The sequence below is a fragment of the Limanda limanda genome, chromosome 1 (genome assembly GCF_963576545.1).
Source record: "Limanda limanda chromosome 1, fLimLim1.1, whole genome shotgun sequence".
Taxonomy (NCBI): Eukaryota; Metazoa; Chordata; class Actinopteri; order Pleuronectiformes; family Pleuronectidae; genus Limanda; species Limanda limanda.
In genome coordinates, this window is record NC_083636.1 from 4,090,680 (window position 1) to 4,116,955 (window position 26,276).

General features: G+C 42.6%; 1 protein-coding gene across 1 annotated transcript in view; it reads left to right on the forward strand.

Annotated features, from left to right (window-relative positions):
- Positions 1 to 26,276, forward strand: part of whrna (whirlin a) — a 99,643-nt gene that overhangs the window by 60,027 nt on the left and 13,340 nt on the right. Inside the window, exons 4-7 of the mRNA XM_061075722.1 lie at positions 10,692 to 10,975; positions 13,385 to 13,421; positions 23,746 to 23,958; positions 25,763 to 25,978. Of these exons, the coding sequence (XP_060931705.1) occupies positions 10,692 to 10,975; positions 13,385 to 13,421; positions 23,746 to 23,958; positions 25,763 to 25,978 (750 nt within the window). The remainder of the gene's footprint in view (positions 1 to 10,691; positions 10,976 to 13,384; positions 13,422 to 23,745; positions 23,959 to 25,762; positions 25,979 to 26,276) is intronic.

Genomic DNA, 26,276 nt, shown 5'->3' on the forward strand with positions numbered 1-26,276 from the left:
GCAGTTGTAAACTTCGGGGATCTTATATCTCCGCTGTGGAGTTTTGCATTCGTCTCAGCCTCAGATCCACAGATATGCTCCCTCGTGAGTTTTTGTGCTCGCGGATATTTATTCTTTCTGGAGTGTTTATTTACGTGCAGGAATTTAGAAACCTAATAAACACCCTGTAGAACTGGCAAGTGTATTTGTACAGCAGCATCTCTACGACAAGGCATCAAGACAAAATGTAAAAGCAAAACCAGACAAGTCGAACGAGCAGTTTGATGGAAACAGAAACGAGAAAGTATCTGATTCAACAAAAGTCAGCCACGAACAGAAAAGTCTGGTTTTAAAAAGAGCTGAGTTTTGTATCTGACCTTCGATTCTGTGGAAGTTTGTTCCAGACGAGTGAAGCGTAGAGACTGATCTCAGCTTCTCCACTAAATCAGAACCCGTCCCAGTCGAGCTGAGGTCCTGATGGGTCTCGACCGAGCAGCTGAACACAAAAGTGTATTTCAGCACTTTGATAAACCAGCAGCAGCAGTTTTCAGAATCAATTCTTTGACATCTGATCTGAGACCTGAACAGATAGCACTGGTCTCAGGGCTCTGAACCGGCTGCAGCTGCCACATTGATTTCTGAAGATACACCTGTAAACACAACATCAGCTGAAGCACGGAGACAAAATCCTGCTGAGACGTTTGCTCCTTTAATCCTCCATATGATTCTGAAGCTGATGGACGGATGATTCCCTCTAAGTGAGGCTGTTAAACCTAAATCCACGACTGCACAGAGATTTCTCGGCGTGTGGCTTTTTACTTGAGTGCTGACTTCTGATCCCTGGAGCAAATATAAGTGAAGAGATAACACACGTTGAGTCGGTGACTCATCCAGAAACAGATCAGCCAACAGATCAGGAGCAATTTATTCTTTTTATAAACACTCTGACACCAGCAATTTTTTATTCCCCTATCCCCTGTGTCTTGTTTTTCTGTTCGAAATGTGAGTCGTTGTTTTTCTCAGCGTTTATCTCGAGTGAAAATGTTCGGTTTTATTATCCTGGAAAGGTTTTTACACTTTTACATTTCATTTTGTGGAGATGTTAGTTTATTGACTCAACAATAACAATCAGTGATCAGTAAAGAATCAGTTATCAGTCGTATAAACTTTTCTTCGTGGATCTACGAGTTTCAGAGCAGATATTTCCCAAACACTTTTGAGCACCTCCTCCAAACATCTCCAGACTTGTGTACTGGATTTAATTTTTATAGGCCACCCCTATACACGGCAGGAACTCGGTGTTAAAACCCGGTGACAGGCGGCAGAGCGAGTTCTCTGGGCTGATCCGTACGAAGAAGCCGTTCAGCAGAGCCGGTTCTCTGCCGTGTGGATGTGTGACTCGTTAGTATTCAGAGTGACTCAGCGCTGTCAGAGTTGCATCATTAAGATGTTCCCCCGTCTCCGATCGACTTGTTTGAAGAGACGAGCAGAAGTTTTCCCCAAAGTCATTTACATCAACAGTCTCCTGTGGGTGTTTTATTTCCCTGCATGAACAAAAATGAATGCTATCAATGTATAATATTCTATAAAATGCAAGTAAATGTTTGTTTAGGGAACATAAGTTGATAATTTCTTACTTAAAAGCCTCCTAACTTAATTATATTGAAGTTAAGGCTGATATATGTAAACAGAGCAAGGGATACGCTGGAATAAATCAAATCAGTGATAAGATAAGAAAAAATACAATATAAAGAGAAGAAACCATTAAACAGTCTTGGACAAATAAAATAGTGAAATAACGGAGAGGAAGTATCTGATAAAAGTCCAAAGTTCAACTCTAAATGTTGTTAATGATCCTCAATCTTTTTCTTTTCAGTTCCTTTGAGCCACTTAATTCTCTTATTTCCAGACTTATCACTTTTGGTGTCTTAAATTTAAAGATTTATCATCACCAGTGTTTATATGAAGAGGGAAACTTGGACTGTTCACTTTGTTTCTTTGCCATCCAAACTTTTCCTAATGTTAGTTCTGCTCGACCAGTAAGTACATACGTATAATTCAGATTTATATTCAAGTTAAACCATTAAACCAGATACACTCACTCTTTATTCACACAGTGAAAAGCTGACGTGACACATGTGGCTCGGCCTTTTCGTTTAATTTCTGCGTATTTCAAAAAACACTTGGACATTCGTAAAAGTTCAGAGAATGTGACCTGAATTCCTGCACTCGTTGCAATTATCTGCTTTTCTGGGCCTGTTTTTTGTCAGTTAGAAAAATGCGGTGACCTTCTCCGGTGGAGCATCGCACCGGCAAGATCATGGCTGTGAATCAGTGCACCAGAAAAAAACAATCGATATCAGCCGCCTGTCCGACCACCACACGCTCCGAGCATGAACTGGAACTCTGTGATCCGTCCGTTTCATTCGGATGTGAAATATTAAAACGTTAAATGAAATGCAGCATGATTAGCACAAGGGGAATTTTTTGTCAGGAAATGCTTCTGGATTGGACGGTGGTAAAATGCCGCGGTGATGAATAGCTGCAGAGGAGCCTGGGAGCCGGGAGAGGAGAGGACAAAGGTGAGGAGATATAATTAGAGGAAAGAAAAATTGGTGGGTTGGATTGAGGAGGAAGGAGTGAAGGAGGAGGAGGAGGAGGAGAGAGATAGCAGCGTGTTTAATGAAAGGAAATAGCAAATCAAGAAATTGCTGGTTAAAAAAGCGAACAGATAATAATAGACAATGCACAGGGAGGTAAAGGAGCTAAGGGATCTAATTAAAGTTTAATATCTTCCCCGGAGAATCGGAGGACGAGTGTGTTGGCTCCTTCGTCCCGTCTCAGCTCATCCACGATCTCGAGATCCGTCTCCACCGGCGTCCGCTCGAGACGGCGAAGGTGCGAGCGGTTTGGACGGATGCGTGCACGTCGATATCTAATCTCTCCACGGCCGAGGGACAGAAGGGGGGGGGGGGTGGGAGGTGTCAGGAGGGCTGAGGTATGAGAGGCAGCGAGAGGAAGACAGAGGGCCCACACACTGTTTCTCACCCTCGGTCCCGGGGGATTGAGCAGCTCTAAACACTGCTGTGATGTGAGATATGATCTGATGGCTGGAGAGGGGGAGGAGTCACAGCTGGTCACACACCTCTGACCACACCGGGGTTCGGTGTGAAAAGTCACCGACTGGGCCTAAGATGCAAGTAAGCTCCACAAAGCTGCTTGTCCCCCGAGCTCAGCCGGCAGCAGTCGGGTGATTTGAGGGCAAAGACGTTTAGATGTCGAGGGTCAAAGGTCGTCTAGGTTTGCACTGAAGCGTTGTTTAAAGATTTAAAGTTAGTTTGTTGATCTGTTTGTTTGTTTGTGAGCAGGATTCTCTTATTTCTTACATTTACTACAACTCATCGAGAGAGAGATTTCACTTCCTGAACTTCACAGACTTTGTGAAAGAGATGGTTGTAATTTTGCTTCATATGAATAATATCTCAACAATTTGCGACACATTCTGAGTGTAAATAGATCAACTCTAAGAAATAGGGAGATCTGTGGAAGGAGAAGGAAGCTTTTCAGTGCAGAAGGAGCCAGAAAAAGCTGCTGGTCCCCCGAGATCATCCGGCATTGATCGGGTGATTTGAGGGCAAAAAACGTTTAGATGTCGAGGGTCAAAGGTCAACTAGGTTTGCACTGAAGCGTTGTTTAAAGAGCGATGTGTCTTTACCTCTGCTCGAAAGTTAGTTTGTTGATCTGTTTGTTTGTTTGTGAGCAGGATTCTCTTATTTGTTACTTTATGAACTTTACAGACTTGGTGAAAGAGATTGTTGTAAATTTGCTTCATATGAATAATATCTCAACAATTTGTGACACATTCTGAGTTTAAATAGATCAACTCTAAGAAAGAGGGAGATCTGTGAAAGGAGAAGGAAGCTTTTCAGTCTAGAAGGAGCCAGAAAAAGCTGCTTGTACCCCAAGCTCATCCGGCAGCGATCGGGTGATTTGAGGGCAAAGACGTTTAGATGTCGAGGGTCAAAGGTCAACTAGGTTTGCACTGAAGCGTTGTTTAAGAGCGTTGTGTCTGTACCTCTGCTCGAAAGTTAGTTTGTTGATCTGTTTGTTTGTTTGTGAGCAGGATTCTCTTATTTGTTAGAGAGAGATTTCACTTCCTGAACTTTACAGACTTGAGATTGTTGTAAATATGCTCCTTATGAATAGTATCTCCACATTTTGTGACACATTCTGAGTGTAAATAGATCAACTCTAAGAAGGAGGGAGACCTGTGGAAGGAGAAGGAAGCTTTTCAGTGCAGAAGGAGCCAGAGAAAGCTGATTCATTGTTCCTAATTAGCTTCAGGAGTCATCGGACAGGAGCTGCACCTCCTCCCTCTGTCTCCTCCTCTGTGTCTCCTCCTCTGTGTCTCCTCCTCTGTGTCTCCTCCTCTGTGTCTCCTCCTCTGTGTCTCCTCCTCTGTGTCTCCTCCTCTGTGTCTCCTCCTCTGTGTCTCCTCCCTCCGTCTCCTCCTCTGTGTCTCCTCCTCTGTGTCTCCTCCTCTGTGTCTCCTCCTCTGTGTCTCCTCCCTCCGTCTCCTCCTCTGTGTCTCCTCCTCTGTGTCTCCTCCTCTGTGTCTCCTCCTCCCCGGCGCTCGGCCCTGAGCTGTCTGACCCACGCTGTTCATCACACTGATAGCGTCACAGGACGCTGAAGCTGGAGTGTAATGGGTCTGTCCGCTCATCTCCTCCCGGCTGCTGTCACCCCCCCGCGGCGTCTCTCACAGATGTCCCAGCAACACGTGGCCGCGCTGAGAAAATGATGGAAATGTGAAATCCATCCGAGTGGCGCAGGTCACGAGAATCTAGTTTTTTATGATTGAGACTCAACACAACCATGGATCATATTCCAAATACTAACCGGGCTGATTCCAGTGAATAGCAACAGGAGGAAACATGAGTTATGGATTCACTAACACAGAATAAGATATTTCACACAAAGGACATAATTTGTGGCAATTTGTCTTGTAATTGTGTGTCTACACTGCATGTTGTTGTGCCCGGTATGCTTCCACAGGAAGAAAAGACTTCAGTTATATCAATAATAATTAATATAATGGGTTGTTAGCAGCACCCAGGAAGGCTCTTGCCTCTTGCTCTTGTCTCACTCGCCCAGTGTCACCGGGGATCGGCTCCAGGATGGATGCATGCTATTACCATCACCCGCAGAAGATTCCTGCGGTAAAGTCCCAGAATGCCACTTTGATTTGTGTCATTTCCTCCATTTGAATCTATTATTTTGAAGATAAATCAAACTTCATCATCAGATCCGAAGACCAACTTTATAAAAGTGAATACAAATCGCACAGTGGCTTGTTTTCTTGTCTAATTAACATTCGCTTTGGTTGGATTCACCGGTGAGAGTTCACAGGTAACGTCAGCGTGTCGTGAATCATCGGAGCTGCTGCTGTTATCAACAGTTTTATGCACTGATTTACAACAGCGGTTATGTTGCCTACACAATGATGCAGGTGCCATAAATTACATCCACTATGTCACATGTGGCTGTGATCACACTTAACTGCAGAAAGAAAAGAAAAGAAAGAGAGAGAGAGAGAGAGGGAGCTGGACGGAGCCAGATTTGATTTCCAGGGGTAATTACTCTGAGCAGAAGAAGACGAGCGACACGATTCATCACTTCTCACTTTTGCCAAGTGTTGCACTTTGATTTAATCTGTCAACAAACGGACAGAATCCTTTTCTTTACAGAGGCAGCAGCGGAGAGAGAGAAGCTTTGTTCGTGGTTCTGTTATTTACTCTGTAATTTACACAGCAGAGTTTGTTATGCAGATTTTATATATTTGTAACGTGGCTCCAGCTGCTTAGTGAGAGAAGGTGAAGTGTTCAGACTCCCATTCGTCTGTGATGTGACTCGGTGGAACCATGTTGGACTAACTGAGTTTAGAACTGAGTGAATGTGAGGAGTGGAACTGTGGGAGGCATCCTGCATGAACAATGTATTATCATTACCCATCAGCAGCATTGATTAGAGCTTTAATCATAGAAGTCACTGCCTTCGCTGGTTGTCGGCTAATTGCCCAGAATGCAGCGCTCTCTCCGGCGGCGCCTCTGGTGCGGAGCAGAGACTGATCATGAGAGATGAAGTGCCTGGGACTCCGGACCGAAACCGTCTTCTCTCGAATGGAGAAATAATGAGGGAGAGGAGGAGGAGGAGGAGGAGGAGGAGGAAGATGGTGGAGGTGGTGACTGCAGGAGATGCAGCAGCAGCACCTTTTCTTCTCTGAAACATATGCAAGATTAACACTAGGAATAAGTTGTGAGGGAGTTCATGCTCTGGAGATATTGAGCGATCTCTCCGGAGTCATTAGAATAACAAAGAAAATCCAGAGGAAGATTAATTCTGCAGCTTTCCTGCCTCTATAATTAAAAGTCTGGTTTTCAATGGGCCTCACGGGTCATTAAACTTAATCTACGTGTAATTAGAGTCAGAATCAAAGCTCTTTTCATTCATCAAGTGCAACAGGTACGATCACCTGAGTCCATTCAAATCTACTGAAACGCGGCAAATTCATAAGTGCAGGCAAAACATGTTCTAAAGATGTCGAATACCAGTTTTATATTCATAGAATATTGTGTGCTATTGTGAAATTGACATACATAAATACATACATGCATCTTTTTATAGTTATATAGATGGTTGTGCAACTTACATACAGTTTTTATCTTATCTTATTTATGAACATTATGTCAGTCACTCAGCTTCTATCTTTATATCTTTATCCACATCTTTAACTCCTGCATAAAAACAACCTGAGAGGTTTTTTTTTGAACAGTAACTGCTTCTTCTTCTCATGTTGCACATCATCCAGCTCTCTGTCGTCATAGCAACTAATGCATATTATGTTTTGACTCCTCACAGCATGAAAAGCACACGTGTTACAAGTATAACGAGCCAGGGCACACACACAATACCAGCATCATAAATATGATTATTATGGTCGTATTATTGTTAACACCTGTGTGACAAGCCTTTGGTAAAAAGCCTTTAACACTAACACTCTCCCTTCATAATTCATAACCTTGTAACTTTATAACCACAACCCCCTGTTTACAGCGTGAAAGATTTAGGACATCAGATATCTGGATTTTATGTTGAATTCGATGTTTCACTTCTTTAAGGTTTCCGACATTGTGCCTAAGTTGTAAGACACTTTGGATAAAAGCACCAACTGTTAAATGAGAATTTAATCAGAGAAATCGGCTAGAACCCTCCTGATGTGTTGGATCAGAGAAACGATCATTTACACCGTGAAGCTGCTTTATTCAGCTCTTTTAGTGTCTGCTTGTTGTGTCTTGCGGACTTCAATGCTGCTTTCCCCTCTAACTTTATAATATTGTTTTTTAAAATTAAATGTAGATAGCCTGTTATATATTTTGAAGACCAATGTCGTCTGTATGAATATGAGAATGAAAGAACAAGGAAATGTTTTGGACAATCTGAAGTGGTACATAGCTGTTAATATTGAGGTGATACAAAATATAGTAATTGTTGATTTTCAATCATGAATACTGACGTCTGTAGATACACACTTAAATATATTTCCCATATTATAAAACACTCATTCTTGCCAGAAGTGCCTTTTGAGTACTTAATGCTTTATGTACTAATTTCTGGATTTTTTTGGAGATCACTGATGGAATCCAACTTTAAGAGCACGTACACAAATATGAAGCGAATATCTTGGGTCAAAGTTCACCAAAGATGGACTCCACGCAAAGCTACGTTGGGATTTTGCCTTCCCATCGGAATCAAACATTCCGAGATATGATTAAATTTCACAAATATTAAGTTGAATCGTTGCTTGTTTGTTAAATATGACCTGGAAGCAGGTGAAACTGAGATCAACTGATCTGAGCTCAAACTGAACTGAGCATCAAGGTTTTCAAACGCTGTTACAACCACAAGACAAACCGAGTATTGACTGTGTTGTCTAATGAAACCAGCTGGAGCAAACAGCTTGTGACCTGTCTCTCATCCCTGAGGATTCCCCCCCGCCCGTCCTCACAGAAGTGTTTACCGCCGTGTGCGTCCCGGCGGCTGAGGAGCTCGTTAGCATTGATTGATGGACTGCTGCTTTGATTATGTGTCCTGTATATATGAGATTGAACGGACCTGCTAATTATTACCACACGCCGAGCCACTGGAGAAGAGGTTCAGTGACGGCTCTGATGTGGAGTCGCCCCCCCCACGTCGTTGGAAAACACCCAATAAATGAACAACGAGGTTCTGAACGTCCTTGAAGTCTCACTTGAATTGGCTGCTGCTCAGAGGGAGAATTAAGTGACTGTCAGGTTTGCTTGCTTCACCGTATTAAAGCGTAATAAAACCAAAAAGAAGGAGGAAGTGACATTCAAGCACTAAACGATACAGGAAGTTTAAATGCCACACAAATGAATTGATCATATCAGCGACTGTGTGGTGTCGAGTGGTCGTTAACACCAGAGAAGTGCTGTGTTAATACCATTTAGAGGTGGGGGGGTGTGCTGTGATTAATTTACGACACAATTAGGTTACTAGTGTCGGTGTGTGAAGCAATAATGTGACCAAACTACCTCAGAGCTTTTATTTAGATTTCTAGGACTATTTGTTTTATCAGTTTCTGCTCCGTGACTTTCTCTCTGCTCCTCTGATCCTCCTCTTTCTGTTCAGGTCGTAGTTTAATAAACCATAAGACATGATGTAAAGATACATGTACGGGTGGTTAGAGAGGAGGATGGATAGAGAGAGGGATGAAGAGAGTGAATGATGGATATATACAAAGTTAGATTCTTGGAATTAATGGATGGATTGATGGGCTGACGGGTAGATGGCAGATGGTTTGAGAGATGGATGAATGATGGAAGCAAGAATAGGGAGATTTCTGGAACTGATATGTATGTAGACAGATAGATAGATGGATGGACAGATAAATAGATAGATATATAGATGGACCAATAGATATATAGATATACAGATGGATAGATAGATAGTTAAATAAATAGACAGATAGATAGATAGTTAAATAAATGGACAGATAGATAGACGGATAGATATATAGATTCGCAGATGGACAGATGAAAAGATAGATAGACAAATGGATAGATAGATAGTTATATAAATAAACAGATAGATAGACGGATAGATATATAGATTTGCAGATGGACAGATAGATATATAAATAGACAGATAGATAGACAGATAGATAGATAGATGGACAAATAGATAGTTATATAGATAGATAGATATATATAGATAGACAGATGGATAGATAGATAGATAGTTAAATAAATAGACAGATAGATAGACGGATAGAGATTTGCAGATGGACAGATGGAAAGATAGATAGTTATATAAATAAACAGATAGATAGACGGATAGATATATAGATATATAGATGGACAGATAGTTATATAAATAGACAGGTAGATAAACAGATAGATATATAGATTTGCAGATGGACAGACGGAAAGATAGATAGACAGATGGATAGATAGATAGATAGTTAAATAAATAGACAGATAGATAGACGGATAGAGATTTGCAGATGGACAGATGGAAAGATAGATAGACAGATGAATAGATAGATAGTTATATAAATAAACAGATAGATAGACGGATAGATATATAGATATATAGATGGACAGATAGTTATATAAATAGACAGATAGATAGACATATAGATATATAGATGGACAGATAGTTATATAAATAGACAGATAGATAGACATATAGATATATAGATGGACAGATAGTTATATAAATAGACAGATAGATAGACATATAGATATATAGATGGACAGATAGTTATATAAATAGACAGGTAGATAAACAGATAGATATATAGATTTGCAGATGGACAGACGGAAAGATAGATAGACAGATAGATAGACGGATAGTTATATAGATAGATAGAAAGATAGATATATAGATTTACAGATGGATAGATGGACAGATATATAGATGGACAGATATATAGTTATATAGATAGATAGATAGATAGATAGATAGATAGATGGACAGATATATAAATAGACAGATGGACAGATAGATAGTTATATAAATAGACAGATGGATAGATATATAGATAGACAGATAGATAGTTATATAGATAGATAGATGGACAGATATATAAATAGACAGATGAATAGATATTAGCAGTCATTCTTACCTCTACCCTTGACCTTAGGGTCAGAACGTGTTGGAGTCGTTGAACTCATGTAATTGAAACACAGTGGCAGAGGTTCCTTGGAGCAGGAAACCAGAGGATCTGTTTGGTTTCATCTCCGTGACGATGAGCTTCTCTGACTCACCTCAGACAGCTGACCTCCTCCAAGGTGGGATTTAGTATGGATAGAGTCATTATACTCTCCCTGCCGCTGCCTCCAGGCCCGGGCTCCTCCATAGAATGAAATTACATATAAATGCGTTTTTTCAATTACATATTAAACAGCTCTGGTCCTGAACTTGTCCGGGAGCAGAGGAGACTTTAATCTTTGTGTAATTATTTCTGTTCTCTGTCTCTCGCCCGGGAGAGAAAGAGCTTTTAACCAGAAACCAGCCGTCCTTTTTTATCGTGCTCTGATCCCTGATCGTCTTTATACACCTCCACCACCTCCATCCGTCACACTTCCTTTCTCTGACCCTTGATTTCTACGAACCCGTGCATGCACCAGTCTCTTCCCGCCCCCCCCTCGGCCTCTCGCTCAGCCCTGCCCGCCATGCCTTTCTGTTCCCTCCCCTCCCTGCAGGTGGGCGACCAGATCCTGGAGGTGAACGGCCGCAGCTTCCTGAGCATCCCGCACGACGAGGCCGTCCGGGTCCTGAAGTCCTCGCGGCACCTGATGATGACGGTGAAGGACGTGGGACGCCTGCCGCACGCCAGGACGGTGGTGGGCGAGACCAAGTGGATCGCCAGCTCGCTGATCGGGGAGAGTTCGGCCAACAGCAGCGTCGTAGGGTGAGTTTCATTCAGCCCGGAAATATGCAACAAGTCCGGAAACTCCACATTTCTACTATGTCATATTATGTCATGGCTCAAAAGTACAGTGGCTTACATGTTTTACACAAACACATCAATGAAAAACATGAATGCCAAAGTGACAACACAACTAAAACATCCACAACACAACGACAAGCCACAGAACTTCAACAAAACCATAACGGAAATGAGCAACAATGGATGTGGACAACAAGCCGAGTAAGATTCTTGAAAAGTAGAAAGTAACGTTTCTCATTTTATTTTCAACATCCTATATTGCTCACTTTAGTTGTGGTAGTGTTACCATTGTGTGGCTCTTTTGATTGTGTTGTGGCCTTTCTGTTTGTGTATTTTTTTGCTGTTGTTGATTTTTGTATTTGTGTATCTTTTGCGGCTTTCACTCTTGTTGTTTCTTTTCGAGTTTTGGAGTTGTGTTGTGGTTTTGTTGTTTTGTAGCCGTTGCAGTTGTGTTATGAGTTTTACAGTTGTGTTGTGGCTCTAGCGTGTGTTTTCCATCAAGGCTCTTGTGTGAGCTATCTCGGTCATTTTACTAAACAGAAGCTTGACCCTTTAATGCAGCTGGAAAAAACGACTTCACAGAGATAAGGAGACAAACCCTCAGAACAACGTCTTCTCCCTCGTGGAGTAAAGTCTTTAACCATCTTATGTGATCCAATGTGTAGATGTGATCCTAAACAACCAAATTAAAGTCGGATGTAAACACCCGACTCATCCTTCTCATCAGCTCAAAAACACCCGAAGGAACAAACCGACGAGTCAGAGCCGGTAATTCTTCTCTGAGTCTCTGAACCAATGAGGCTTTAAAAAACATATTTAACGTTTACATCAACAATCACGTTCTGCAGAATCCAGGAGAAAAGTTGTGTCATGTTAGTATCGTGTTTCCTGCAGAGACAGAGTTTTATTTATGAAACACAGCTGAGAAATGAAGGAGCAAGTGAATCTGGAACATGCACCAGAACCGACTCTGTGTCTGAAATAATCATTTTCTCTTTTCAGCCTAAAATTCACTGAGAAAAGAGATTTAGAAACTGAGATGCTCTTGAAAGTCAACAGGGCAAATTGAGTTTGGATCCATGAACAGATCTGAATGCTTAGTTCAATGCTTTCTGGTTCAGACACTGGTTTAATTATATATTTTTCATTATTTGTGGCCCCTGAAGGCAACACTCTGACTTGTAGGATTAAATGGATGGATTTGGATTTACAGCATATTAGTTTTTTGGATGTGAATTCATCCGGTGGAGTTGATTCACGTGAGCCGAAATATAGAGATGGAAAAAAACAAAATGACGCACGTTTTAAAACACCTCCTTATTCACCGAGTGTGTGTGCTGCTGTAAGTCGGTATCGTGCATTTCAGTGTCCAAGCGTTAAATTAATTTAAAAACCTCTCTGGAAGAAACACACATTTCACAGTCTGTGTGAAAAACAGCAGCAGTTTCTCCCGCATCATTAAAGACGTGACGGAGATGTAAAATCTGAGAGATTCACTGCATCAATCAGCCTGTGATAAGTGAGGAATCTGCTCAAAGAGATGAGAAGCCGTCAGTCAAGATACATCTCAAATCCTCTTTTCCCTTCCAAATTCTAGACAGATCTAAAATATGAATAAGCTGCGGTGTATGAGTGTATGTGAGTGCAAAGTCTAATCCAATCAAAACCTCTTACCTTCAACTGTAAAGTGGGATTGTCACGGGTCAGACACAGGTCACATATAAGCCGATGTCAGATGTGATCTCTGGAGAATTGAGTCCGGACATTCTCCATAGGAGCGAAGCAGCAGGAGATTCTGTGGCTCGGACTCGAGAGATTAGGAAATCCCTGGAGTAATAAGGTTTGAGGAGGTGCAGCAGGCAGAGGCACAAACCTAATGTGTTAATTCCACTGCAGAGATCAGGTGTCTCTCCTCATCACCAAAAGCATCCTTGACGTCTTTGTCTGCATCCTCTACGTGTGAAGCGTCGCTTTTCAGTCCTGAGATATTTGTATTCTTTTTGTTCTGTCATTTCTGGGTCTGTCGATTGTTTGAAAACGTCTTCAACACGCCCAAACGCTCGTAGACGGTCTGCTGAATTCTCATATTATTATTTGTTACCGGGCCGACAGGAGAAACTCCAGAGAAAGCCCAGAGCCTCTCATTCGGACTTTTGCATTCACACACACATCCCAGTGATTATCCAAAGTTCAGCACATGTCCGAGAGCAGCTATATATATGCATGATGTTCATCTACAGCAAAACACACAATAGGAATGTTGCTGGAGTTTGTAGGCTGCTCATCTGTTTAGTGTATTAACGAGACAATAATTTGTTTATTTCCTTAAACAACTGTTAAATACATTTTCCTTCTCTTCCGTCTCTGCAGGTTCTCAGTGGACCAAGGAGCCTCTGCAGCAGGAAAGGTGAGATTAACGACAATAGACAGACTCACAATGGAAGTAACTCTGCTTGTTTTATTGTCGACGTCCCTGAGTGTTGTTGTGGTTGTGTGGACTACGGATTCATCAAAGAGCTCATTGATCATTTCTTGGCTTCGGCTCTTTGAATCTGCTTTTCTCTGCTGAAGGAGAAAATCTGCACTGTAATTATACGTCAGTGAACAATGTGCCGCCCGGCTGCTGCTGTGGTTTCAGCTGCTCCTGACCGGACTGTCAACCTTTCAGATATGCTAATGAAGCTGCTGCTGCTGCTGCAGTGATTTGAATTTTGGGGGCGTAACAGAGAGGTGCATCGGTTTGTTTTGTTCTTTTACACACGGATTGTTTCCATAGGATCGTCTCATATCGTCTGTGAGTCTCAGGTGTGTGAGCTGACTGCAGAGATCTCTGTTCATCATGAGAATCTAAAGCCTCAGAGGAGGAGGAGCCAGAGGAGATGGACCGTACGACTATTAAACCGAGTGAGGCCAAGCAGGAGATTCTGGAAATAGTGCACGGCGTAGATTTGATTCAGAAGATTGAATTAGGATTTAGTTTGGAGGATTTGAACCGGTAAGGAGCCAAAGTGCTCGTGTGGACAGAGATAATGAAGATGTACGAGTGTGGAAACGCACCAAATCTTCAAAGACCGGCCTGTTCCAGCTGTCATGAGCCAGCGCACTTCCACTGTCTCCACCGTTGACCTTGACTGTGACTTTGAAGCAGGAGGCAAGTTGGAAGAGACAGCGGCTGATGGCGAGGGAGACAGGATCGGGGAGGGAGGGGTGTGTGTGTGATGGGAGGAAGGTGAAAAGGGAGAGCTCGCTGTTCATTATGGAAGTTGCAACACACTGTAAAGCAGATCAGTGTGAATGGAGATGTAAGTGGGAGGCACTTTGATAAAAGAAGGGAACACACGTTTCCTCCAGAGTCGAAGCCAAAGAGGATTTAAAAGTAATTTAAAGGCGTAGTTTGAAACCTGCCCTCTTTGTCGAAGGTGCCCTTTTCAGACGCACAAACTAAGATGGATTGTGTTGGGGGGGGGGTGGGGGGGGGGGACTTCTATCTAATCACAAGCTGGGAGATAACAGAGTAATTCCTCAGGAATAAACCCAACATTAATAAACGTTGCAGAGCTTTTTCTCTGCAGGACTGTTGCCAAATCCATCCACTCACCCACAGAACTACTTTCTTTGTGCCAAACTGACCTGAGGGGTCGTTTATCAGAGGCTCCAAACACTGTGGATGAATAGCGGTTCATTTTAAAGTTTCTACTACTTGGTCGAGTGCGAGGTGAAACTTTTTCTACCTTTTAAAATATCATCTTGAAAATGAATTTAATGGTTCACTGACTCGGAATAAGGTGAATGTTTCCTCTTTTATTCCAACTCCCTCAACCCCCGAGTCTCTGTTCTCAGAGCAAGTTTCATCCGTCACCTCACGTCCTGTTTCTGTTTCTGCTGCTTTGACTTTATTTGTAATCCAGCTGCAGCTTGAAGTCCGTCCATGCATTTATTTATAAGGCTGATCCGTTAAGGGTTGCAGGGGGACTTGAGGCCGGGGGTTCACTCAAATGAATGCCAGCATATTACAGAGGCAACACACAGAGACACACAACTGTTCACATTCAAACCTATGGACAATCTAGAGTAGGGTTGCAAAGGGGCGGAAAGTTTCCGGTAAATTTCCGGAAACTTTCCGGAAACTTTCCACGGGAAGTTAAGCTCGGGAATTTGGGGAATTTTGAAAAAAAAATAATATACGGAAATTATACGGAAATTAAACTGTGAGCAATAAAAACATCATTGAAAACTCTATTTTAAAGATGTATGGAATGCAGCACACGCTGCACGTTGAGTTTCAACCCTCCACTGTGCATTCTTCCATCACATGCACAGATAACTCCCAGCATGCTTCACTCTACAGCAGGGCTACTGAGGCCTGCTGTAGAGTGCAGGACTAGTCAGGTAAGTTTCGATGATATTACTGGGAAAATATATTAGCATGCTGATTGAGGATTGTTCATCTGTTCATCTAGACTATTTCCATTCATTTATCCATCAATTGTAAAATATGAGTACAGACGATTCCAATTGTTTGGCTAACTATTTATATCTCTGGCATTGCATTAGTGTTTTTTTACAAACTTTTTTCTCATCTTATTCTACAGAACAATGCCACGTGCACTATCTCATGTGTGGAGACATTTCACCTCATCCAATGTAGAAGGAAAGGCTGTGTACATTTGCAAATACTGTGCAAAGACCTATGTTAAGAATGACACAACGATGCAGAAGCATATAGTCAAGTGCCCAAAGTTTCCTCAGGGCTCAAATCAGCCTATGACAAAACAAAATGTTTATATTTATGTCTGTATATGACAAGGTAAATACAGTTAGTATAAATTACCCACAACATTTCCAGTTTATTCCAGTTTATTCCTGTTAATTCCCGTATATTCCCTTTATTCCCGTTAATTCTCGTATATTCCCGTTAATTCCCGTTAATTCCCATGGAAAGTTTCCAACTTTGAATATTCCCGGAATTTTGCAACCCTAATCTAGAGTCGCCAATTAACAGAATCCCTTTGGACTGAGGGAGGAAGTCAGAGAAAACCCTTATAGACACAAGCTAACACATGCAAACTCCACACAGACCGACTCCGACAGAGCTGAGGTTCAATACCGCTCGAAGTGAAAGTGAAAAATATGCGTCGGCATAACGACGCCGTGCCTCTTCCACTCGACAGCAGAAACTCATTGAGCGACCACAAGAGGAGAAAGTAATTATATATAATTTAGAGTCATTTGACTTTAAGATCAATGCTGACATTTTTCTGTTGATGACAGATTTCATTTAATTCTCCCACTAAGGCTCACACTGCGATTCGAGTTGTCAGAGCTTCGCAGCTTCAACATCACGTGCATGAATAATAACTTCTGTGGATTTCTGCAGCACCTTGGACAATCTGCTCGTGTGTGAGGAGAAGCCTCCGCTCTCCTGCAGCCTCCACAGGTCAGCACCTGAGAATTTATCACCCGTTGTTCACCTCTCGTCCTCTCCAGAGATTTGCAGGACACTCGCCTCCTCATCCAGTCTCTTATCCGGTGTGTGTGTGTGTGCACATAAATAATGTAAGTCCGGCTCTTTGTGATGAACTGTGAGCGGTGACACATTGCAGCTGTGGCCCAAACTGGATTTAACTCTGTAAAGAGGCCAAAAACTGTAAAGATGGTCAGAAAATACTGGTCGGATGAATCTTCTCCTCTAAAATATTGTTTTTGAACTCTTTTTAAATCCGTGGAGTTTCGGACCTGCACCATTTTTAAGGGAAATGCATTGTTTGTTTAGCTTTTCCACTTAATTCAACAGTTCAGTGTGAAATCGAAGTGACGTGACAAAGGTCCCGAGGTCCCAATCCCCCCCGCCTTTGATGTAGAAGCAACATGACTGGTGTGTGTCTCCAAATGGAACTAATAAAATACCTCAAAACTGCATTTAACAAACAGTTTGTGCATTAACGCCACACACACACACACACACACAATCAGCAGGAGGAGTTGCAGATCCACAGTCGCACAGTTACCACGACATTTCCCATTTGTGATGACTGCAGAGGAACACATGTAATCTGACGTTCCTGCTGTTTGCTTCTGTCCTGGTTGAGCCGAGGATCAATAACCTTCGTGAGCCGCTGAGACACGATCACAGAGAATCGCTGTCACGAGCCTCGGCGCTTGTGATCGTGAGGTTTTCTTTCTTCTCTGCTTTTCAAAGTGGCCAGCGTTTGATTTGTGAGAGTAATCTGAGGGGAGGTTGTTTTTCAAATGAATTTCTTTTCAGGAAAACAAATCATGAAACCTCAGAGGGTGTCTGCAGAACTCAGGCTTTTCTGTCACATTCATAGAACTTTAATCAAATGCAACAATTCTGCTGTTTAATTGAAAATAGCTTTGATTGCTTCTGGGAGGAGGGTATTTATATATCAGGCATTAACACTAAGAGGGGGAATCAGTTGAATCAAGTTGAAAGGGGAAAAAGAGTTTTAACTTAACTCTGGATTTGATTTCACCTGCTGCTTAAAGTTCCTAGAAACAGAACAGACATTAAAACATCAAGGAAAATTAAATTAAAGGTAATTTTAAAATGATTCTTAGCAATGTTGCATCACAGCAAGAAGGTTCTTGGTTTGAATCCCTGTATCTGTTTGGCTTTTCTCCTGGTTCCCCTGAACTCCTTCCCAGATTTGGGTTGACTAAAGAATACACCATATAAATGATGGATGGATGGATAGATGGATGGATAGAGCACAGGGAGGGCTACATTGCAATCTTGTTGGACAAACCACATACGGCAGAAAATCCGTAAACACGGTAATTCCCTTTCCTCCTCTGTCCATTTGTGTCAGCGTCGATATCTGTAATCTATCGTTCTCCGTCCGCTGCGATATCGTTTCATCCCTTCATTCCTCCGGCTCATGTGGTGCTTACGTTTGCCGACTGTTATTAAAGTGTCAGCTGAAAGATATCCTTGGATTCACGCTGTGTGTCCGTTTCAAACCCTTTGTCTTACAGACTGACCTTGATGTCTGATGAAGCCTTTGGATGTAAACTGTGTAGTTTCATGCGTTTGCACACGAGAAGCGTTTGTTCTTCGTGGTTGTTGCTGATGTAACAATCGACCGCTTGAAGTTCTGACTGATGTTGTCGAGCCTGATCACGCGTCAGAAGCTTGTGTTTGTGCTTCAGTTTTTTAAGTGTGTTACCATAGAGATACTCCTGATACCACATACTAAATAGTGTGGTTATTTCTGATTTTTTCCTACACAAAATGCAGAATTCGTAAGATCCGTACATCTTCTAATACGAATACAGACTTGAACTGTTTCTAAATTCAGCAGCAGCTTTTAAAAGCAGATTCCCTCACAGCTGGACTGTCCCTTTTACAAATGTTCCTTTCGTTCTCTGCAACTGTTTTCTTTTAAATGTTCTTAACTCATCCAAACAGCTAAAAGTACCAAGAAGCTTTAAAACTCTCCGGCTGGACGACAGCGTTAAGGACAAGAAGCTTCGTAGACCAGACTTCTCTGACCTAAAGTTATCTCGCTGTAAGGGAAAGAATTTGGCCTGGTCCGACCTCAACCCCTTTGTCACTGCATGCGATGGAATACAGATTTTTTTAGATGGCGTTTATTAAAAAGAAGACATAACCCTGTTTTGTTGCAGCCATCCTTCAGCAGCTTTATCAGAGGAAATCTCTCAGAAACCAAGGTGGAGGAAATAAAGAAATGTGCGAGCTCAGAACGAAGCAGGACATCTAAAGGACGAACGGGGGGGAGACGTGCATCTACTGTGTGATACTGTCCCTGTGTGTGTGTGTGTGTGTGTGTGAGCAAGAGACACACACACACACACAGTAGAAGAAAAGGAGAGGGAGGGACATTAAGTTGGACAGATGTGTAGCAGCAGGGCTTTAGGGCTCGACAGTGAGAGAGGGGGCGGGGGGGTAATTCACACCCCTGCAGCTCCTCCACATGAGACACACAAAGTGGACACACAAAGTGGACACACACCGGGAACCTCACACTGTGTCAACACGTCCTCGCCATGAATATTAATCTCTCTCTGAATGATGTGACTGTGCAGAGGTTTGTGTTCATCTCGTAATTTCCCTGCATCCTCCGGTCATCTCACGGCCGGCTGGTGCCTGCGGACACACACACACACACACACACACACTTACACGCTTACACAATTACACAATCATGCCCCTCCTCTCTCCTTCCATCCTGCAATTGAAGCCCCAAAGGCCAAACCCAGACCACTAAGCTAATTAATGAAGCAAAGGTCACACGGTAACTGCACATCATCCATTTGGATCTACAACGAGTGTGTGTTGTTTTAAGCGACGACAAATTGTGTTACTGCCAATAACAAAAGGTAAATATTGCTTCTGTCTGACAAACACGGTTTATTGCATTACATCGGATGGAACAGAAACACAAGGTTGAGGCTGCGTTAAAGAAGATATACAGAGTGTCAGTCGTAGCTGAGTGTGTGTGTTTGTTTGTGTGTGTGTGTGTGTGTGTGTGTGTTTGTGGACACACACGGAGGGATTTTCACCAATCTTGGTGTGAAGATTACAGAGCTTTAACTTTGGGAGCTGCACTTCCTCTGCAGTGATGCACACTGATAGAACCAATCACACTGCAGCAACCCACCAAACCCCTTCATCTGCACTCAAACACACACACACACACACACAGAGACCCACACACACACACCATTCAGAGTAAACAAAGAGAAGAAAGCACGTCAGCTGTTGCAGAGAGCTGAGGAGCAGTATAAATACTTTAGAAATACTTTGATAGTGAGTGTGATGACGATTTATGAATCCTGTGAAAGTCGAGTCTCTGCAGAGAAGTTGCTCCTCGTCCCCGAGCAGCAGCAGCAGCAGCTTTGTCCCTTTAACACGATGAGTGTTTGGTCTCGCTCAGACTTTTCTGAGTCTCAAGCTCCCATGTTGTCATTTAAGTCCATGTTTTATTTTGTAAAAACTGGTAAATCAAAATTCGGTCCAAACTAGGCCACAGTAGATGTCCTGGTTTCTCCTCCTCCTCTGTAACTCCAGTTTCCAGTCATGATGCTGATGGTTGTGTTTGTCTGGGATCAGTTGACTTCACCACTCTGATGGATTGTGATGAAATATATGTTTGCATGCATTAAAACGTTGTGTAGCGAATCAAATGTTGTGCTGAGGTCGACCTTTTGTGTTTGATAGTGAAATATTGAATTATTAATGTCTAATTTATGAGCCATCGTCCTTGACATTTATTCCCTCTGTGCAGAAGGAGAAGTGAGTGAACAAGCTGATCACACTGTCAGAGATGAGCTCTTGTTTCCTTGAGGACGTTATGTCTGGTAATGTTGGAGTTAACCTTGTGCTCAGAACCAGTGAAGCAGTAAACGTGTCTGTGGTTGGAATGTGTCAGTTGGTTCTGAACAACATGACAGAGCTGTTCCTCCTCAGGTCCCAATAACAACATCTGCCCGGTGAGGTTAAACACAATCTGTGCTTCAATCCATTTTTGTTGGTTTGGCTTCTTTTTCATCTTGTGATTTTTCCACATCCTGTTTTTATATTTTCCTTAAGCTGCAAACTGGAGCGAGAGCAGGGAGCCGAGAAATTAAAGGGAAACTTTACTTTGGCAAAGAAAGATTAGAAACAACAAACACACAAAGACCCTCTCGGCACTTTGTGTGATTAGTGTTGTGCACCGGTCTGTTCAGGTGCTTCAGCCTTTGTTGATGACTCATTATCTGAATCATTATTAGTGAAGTGCACAGTGAACACAGCAGAAATACATCACACTTAATAGAACAAGTGGAGAATATGTTTAAATTTAAGACGCTGGCATGTAAACAACATTTTTCTGACGACCTAAACCCTAATAAGGTCATATTTGGAATAAGAAATAATCAAATTAGCACACGTGGATTATTCTGACGCATTATGTAAACGTCTTAATCACGTTATTAAATACAACATACAACAGTTTCCAGCTGCTGTAGTGTTAACAAATAGAAAACCATAATCTATATCTATGCTCTGTAAACAGGAAAAGTTTAGTGTCTTCTTCAGATTGTGTTTGAATATTGTCGTCGGTGTTGAGAGGAACAAACTATGATTCCACTGGAGGAGCAGCAGCAGTGTGTGTGTGTGTGTGTGTGTGTGTGTGTGTGTGTGTGTGTGTGTGTGTGTGTGTGTGTGTGTGTGTGTGTGTGTGTGTGTGTGTGTGTGTGTGTGTGTGTGTGTGTGTGTGTGACCCTCAGGGCAGCAGTGTGTGTTCCAGGAGTTAAAGCTGAGGCTAATGGAAGTGTAAGTCCACACGACACAGGGGAGAACAGCTTTCTATCTGTTGGGAAAACGCCTTTTTAACTTCATCTCAGCTTCTGTTTGGTTAAATCGAGTCAAGCTGAGGCAGAGATAGAGCTCCTGACATTTCCAGGTCCCGGGTTGTGATTCGGCTTTTATCTGATTTGCTCTTTATCGATCGGATGTTGGACGGCCGTGGCTGTTGTGTTTGTCGGTGGCCGGGATAAAAGGGCCAATCAGGTTATCTGGTATTTGGAAAACCTCCGGCCGCAGACTGAACTCCGAGGTTTTGGTTCGAGTTCAACATCTGGAATCGGGAGGGTCCTGGTGCATCAGCAGGAAGCTGCAGGTGTTCCTCTCCGGTTGAGTGACGACCGATTTCATTAACTCCCTCAAGTGTCAATCTGCCCTTTGATGTGACAGCGAGAGAGGGAGGGACCGATCACGTGCCCGGCGCCCCCCCCCACACGCATACTCCACGCCACTCTTGAATTAAGCAGCCGGGTCACGGATGCACCGGAGAAACTCTCCTGGAAGGAACCGAGGCGATTAGGATGCGAGCCGGGCAGCACCACGGTTCACCTTGAGCTTTTAACAGTTGGAACAGGTAGCGTCGATAATGCAGTCGGACGAAAGGGCCATGAAGAAGAGCTGAGGATGAGGTGAAGAGTCAGAGGGGGGGGGTCGGGGTTGAGGAAGACGACGCCGGGATCCCGCTTCTTCATCTGGTGAACACAGGCAGACACGCAGCCCCCCCCCCCGCAGCGGTGACTTTGAAGCGGTGCCTTTGATTAAGGAGTTAATTAGAGACGAGCGGCGTGCTAACGAGGAGATAAACGAAGAGGCGTCGAGAGGAAAGAAAGGATCAAATGTGCAGAGAGGAAGTGATATTCACAGATTCTGAAGTGTCTGTGTTTGTGTGATTTGGCAAAAAAACAGAAACCTCAGACATGTGTGAAAGGTTTGTTTCCTGGTGAGGATCTGGTGATGTGGTAATGATGACGAGTGAAGGTGCAGCAGCAGCAGGAAGGAACTGGATCATTTATACACCTGGGATAAAAAGACTGATGCTGGGTTCTCTGCATGTGGGCGTGATTTAGGATCCTGGTCTGTTTCTGTCCACGTTCCATTGTCTCCTCCCAACCCCCCCTCCCACCTCTGGGCCTTTTTTCAAACTGCACCTCTGCACCTGAGTCAGTGTTTGTCCAGAACTTCCTCTCGCCAACAAATCTTGGAACTCACGGGCAAAAAGCACATTGCTGTTCGATCGGGAGTCGGAAATAACTAAATCAAAAGAAAACACAAGAACATTCAACTTCATAGAACTTTAATATAGAGAATGAATGTTTGTTTGAGATTTAAACATAGATGCACATCTTGTCCGCAATGTTCTTCCTGTAAAATAAAGATGATACATGCAGATACAAATATGTCTTCGAAAGGTCAAATCGGACGTTGTTATTGGCCGACTGATAAATCGGACAGGCTCTGGTAAATATGGAATATCTCAAATGAAATCAAAATCTTTTATTGGTATGTATCCATCACCACGTGTTCCACTGACTCCTGTATCTTGAAATTACATGTTCGAACCTCTTCCTCCTGTTATCCGTCTCTTCTTCCCCTCTTCATCCTCTTCTCATTTTTAATTCCTCCTTCCCACCATCATCCTCACATTCTCTCGTCTAAAACATTGTCTCCTCCCAACCTCCGCCTGCCCCCCCCCCCCCCATCCTCTAGGCCTTTTCTCAAACTAGACACTGCACCTGAGTCAGTGTTTGTCCAGAACTTCCTCTCGCCAACAAATCTTGGAACTCACGGGCAAAAAGCAAATTGCTGTTTCGATCGGGATTTGGAAACAACTAAATCAAAAGCAAACACAAGTACAACCAACTATAAAGAACTTTAATATAGAGAATGTTTGTTTCATATGTAAAATAGATGCACATCTTGTCCGCAATGTTCTTTCTGTAAAATAAAGATGATACATTCGAATACAAATATGTCTTTGAAAGGTCAAATCGGACGTTGTTATTGGCCGACTGATAAATCGGACAGGCTCTGGTAAATATGGAATATCTCATATGAAATCAAAATCTTTTATTGGTATGTATCCATCACAACATGTTCCACTGACTCCTGAATGATGAAATTACATGTGTGAACCTTCCTCTTCCTCCTGTTATCCATCTCTTCTTCCCCTCTTCATCCTCTTCTCATTTTTTATTTCTTCTTCCCACCATCATCCTCACATTCGCTCGTCTTAAACATCGTCTCATCCCATTTTACTCCTCTCCCTCACCTGCTCTCGACCTCCTCACTCTGACTTTATCCCTCTCTTCATCACCTCCTAAAAGGAAACCTCATAAATAAGGAATCTGAATCAGCAGTAAAAACTCCCTTAACGTCTCCGTCTCTCCCATCTCTCCGTCAGCCCGGGTTCTATAAGGGCGTGGCGGGCTCGCAGGTGACCCTGTCCAGCCTGGTGAACCAGTCCCGAGCCATGCTGGAGGAGCAGGCACGCCACCTACTGACGGAGGTGGAGCGGCAGACCATGGTTTACTACGTGGAGGAGTACCGGGACGGGCACATCGGCGCCGAGCAGCTGGTCATGGCGTTGTTCGAGCTCCTCAACACGCACGCCAAAGTAAGAAGTTCATCTGAGACGAGGAAAAGGATGATGAGGGAATTGATTTTTCTTTTGCAGGAATCTGTGTGTGTACAGTTTGAATTGATGGTTCTCGAGATTCTTTCTGAGATTCGTTCTCGGCCTTTTTGTCGATTGCTCACAGTTGGGTTTTGTTTTTGCTTCCGCCTCAGCCACCTGAAAGTGTTTCTCACTGTCTGCTGTAGTTCACCTTAGAAAAAGACGATAAATCCATAGAGTTTTACTTTCCAGTTTCTCAGGAGCACAGCTGCTCGAACAGGATTTACTGTTCCTGGATTAGTTCTTTATATTGTTCAGCAGGAGTTTGTCTAAAATCAAAGTTGGATCACGATCATTTAAACTTATATCCTTCCATCCAACTCAGTTTGATGAGTTAAACCCAAGTTGTTCTTCAAGTCACCGTAAAATACAGAACGCATGGTTCTCCAGATTTATGACAAAAGGTCGTAAATAGAACCGTCCCCACTTCTTCTTTTAACTATCCCACTTCTAAAGAGAAAAGCAAAGACATTAAACTGTTTCTCACACAAAAGAAGTTTGATGATGAAGTTTAAACGGCCTCATTCCTCTTCTTTGAACAACTGTTATGATCGAGGAAAGTGAGATTCAAATAGAGAACTCTGTAGTTATAGTTGCTCCGGTGCCTCGGCCGTTATTTAAGTTCAACCTTCTCAGTAACTTGTCAGTTCAGTCGTGATTAAAGTTCAATTTAATCCCGGTTTATAAAGGATCCGTCTCTGAGCAAATCATCCATCGACGAATTAGCCTCCGGGGCAACGGCCAAGAAGCGAAGAGATAAGAAAAGACTTTGTGAATCCCAGAGGAAATTATTGTACCGGCTCGCTGGAGGAGAAAAGAACAACAGTACATAATGGAGTAGAGAGAATATAACAATGGAGTGTTAAGACTAAAATATATAAGTGTGTATATCCAGTACAGTACATACTCTAAGGTGTGTTATAATAATAAATATAAAGTGTATGCAGAGTAAATGCAGAACCAGTGCCTGAGACAAACCAATTAAAATAATATAATAATTCTCTGATATTATCATTATTTATTTCATATGATTTCAGATAAATTTAAATCTTGACTTTCACATGAAGAATCTGTTTATATCATACAATTCCTCTTAATACTGTAATATTCCATGTATATTTCTTACTGTACAGATCTTATTTATTTACATTTTCACTTAAATATACACATTACTCTGCTCTTTTACTGCCTTTTTTTGCACTTCTGGTTAGATGCTAAACTGCATTTCGTTGTATAAGTACTTGTTCTGTGCAATGACAATAAAGTTGAATCTAATCTAATCTAAAAAAAAGTGAAGGATTAAACCAACATTTTATTAAGAAGAAAGTATTTTACAGCCCAGGACAGTTTAGAATAAAGTCTAAAGAGTTTAAACCTGGACTCCACCCTTGATTTAAAGATCTCTCCTCTTCCCAAGCTAAACAACAACAGTACATGATAGAGTAGAGAGAATATAACAATGGAGTGTTAAGACAAAGATATATACCGGTAAGTGTATATATCCAATACAGTACACACTCTAAGGTATGTTATAATAAATATATATAAATATAAAGTGTATGCAGAGTAAATGCAGAACCAGTGCCTTGTAGAAGTTAAAAAAAATTAAAATAATAAAAGGAAGGATTAAACCAACATTTTATTGAGAAGAAAGTATTTTACAGCCCAGGACAGTTTAGAATAAAGTCTAAAGAGTTTAAACCTGGACTCCACCCTGGTTCTAAAGGTCTCTCCTCTTCCTCAGTTCTCCCTGCTGTCCGAGGTCCGCGGCCTGGTCGCCCCTCAGGACCTGGAGTGTTTCGACGGGATGGTGCTGAGGAGGGAGATCCAGGCCCTGAAGGCGCGGCAGGGCAAAGCCGGGGGGGGGCAGCCCGACTCCCTGTCCATGGTGTCGTACCCGGATACGCTGAACTCGTCCTCCGCCAGCTTCATGACCAACACCACGCTCAGCTCTGCACGGGTACGGCCTTCCATTCATCATCATTTGTCTTTACCTCTCGCTCTGCTTGAGATTAATTTCCTCACTTCTGCGTGACGGAAATCTGGAGATACAAGAGGCTGGAAACAACAAAGTTATCTACGTTTATTTAATTAAGTGGCTTTCTGCAGAAAGGAACAACACAGAGAAACCACAAGGCTCTCAGAGTGAAGATGAAGAACAGTCACATGCACAGATCTTATACAGGAGAACAAGGCTGTTTGCCTGAGCCAGTTCAGACTGGTTCTGTAGGGTAGATTCAGACAGGAACCAAAGCACA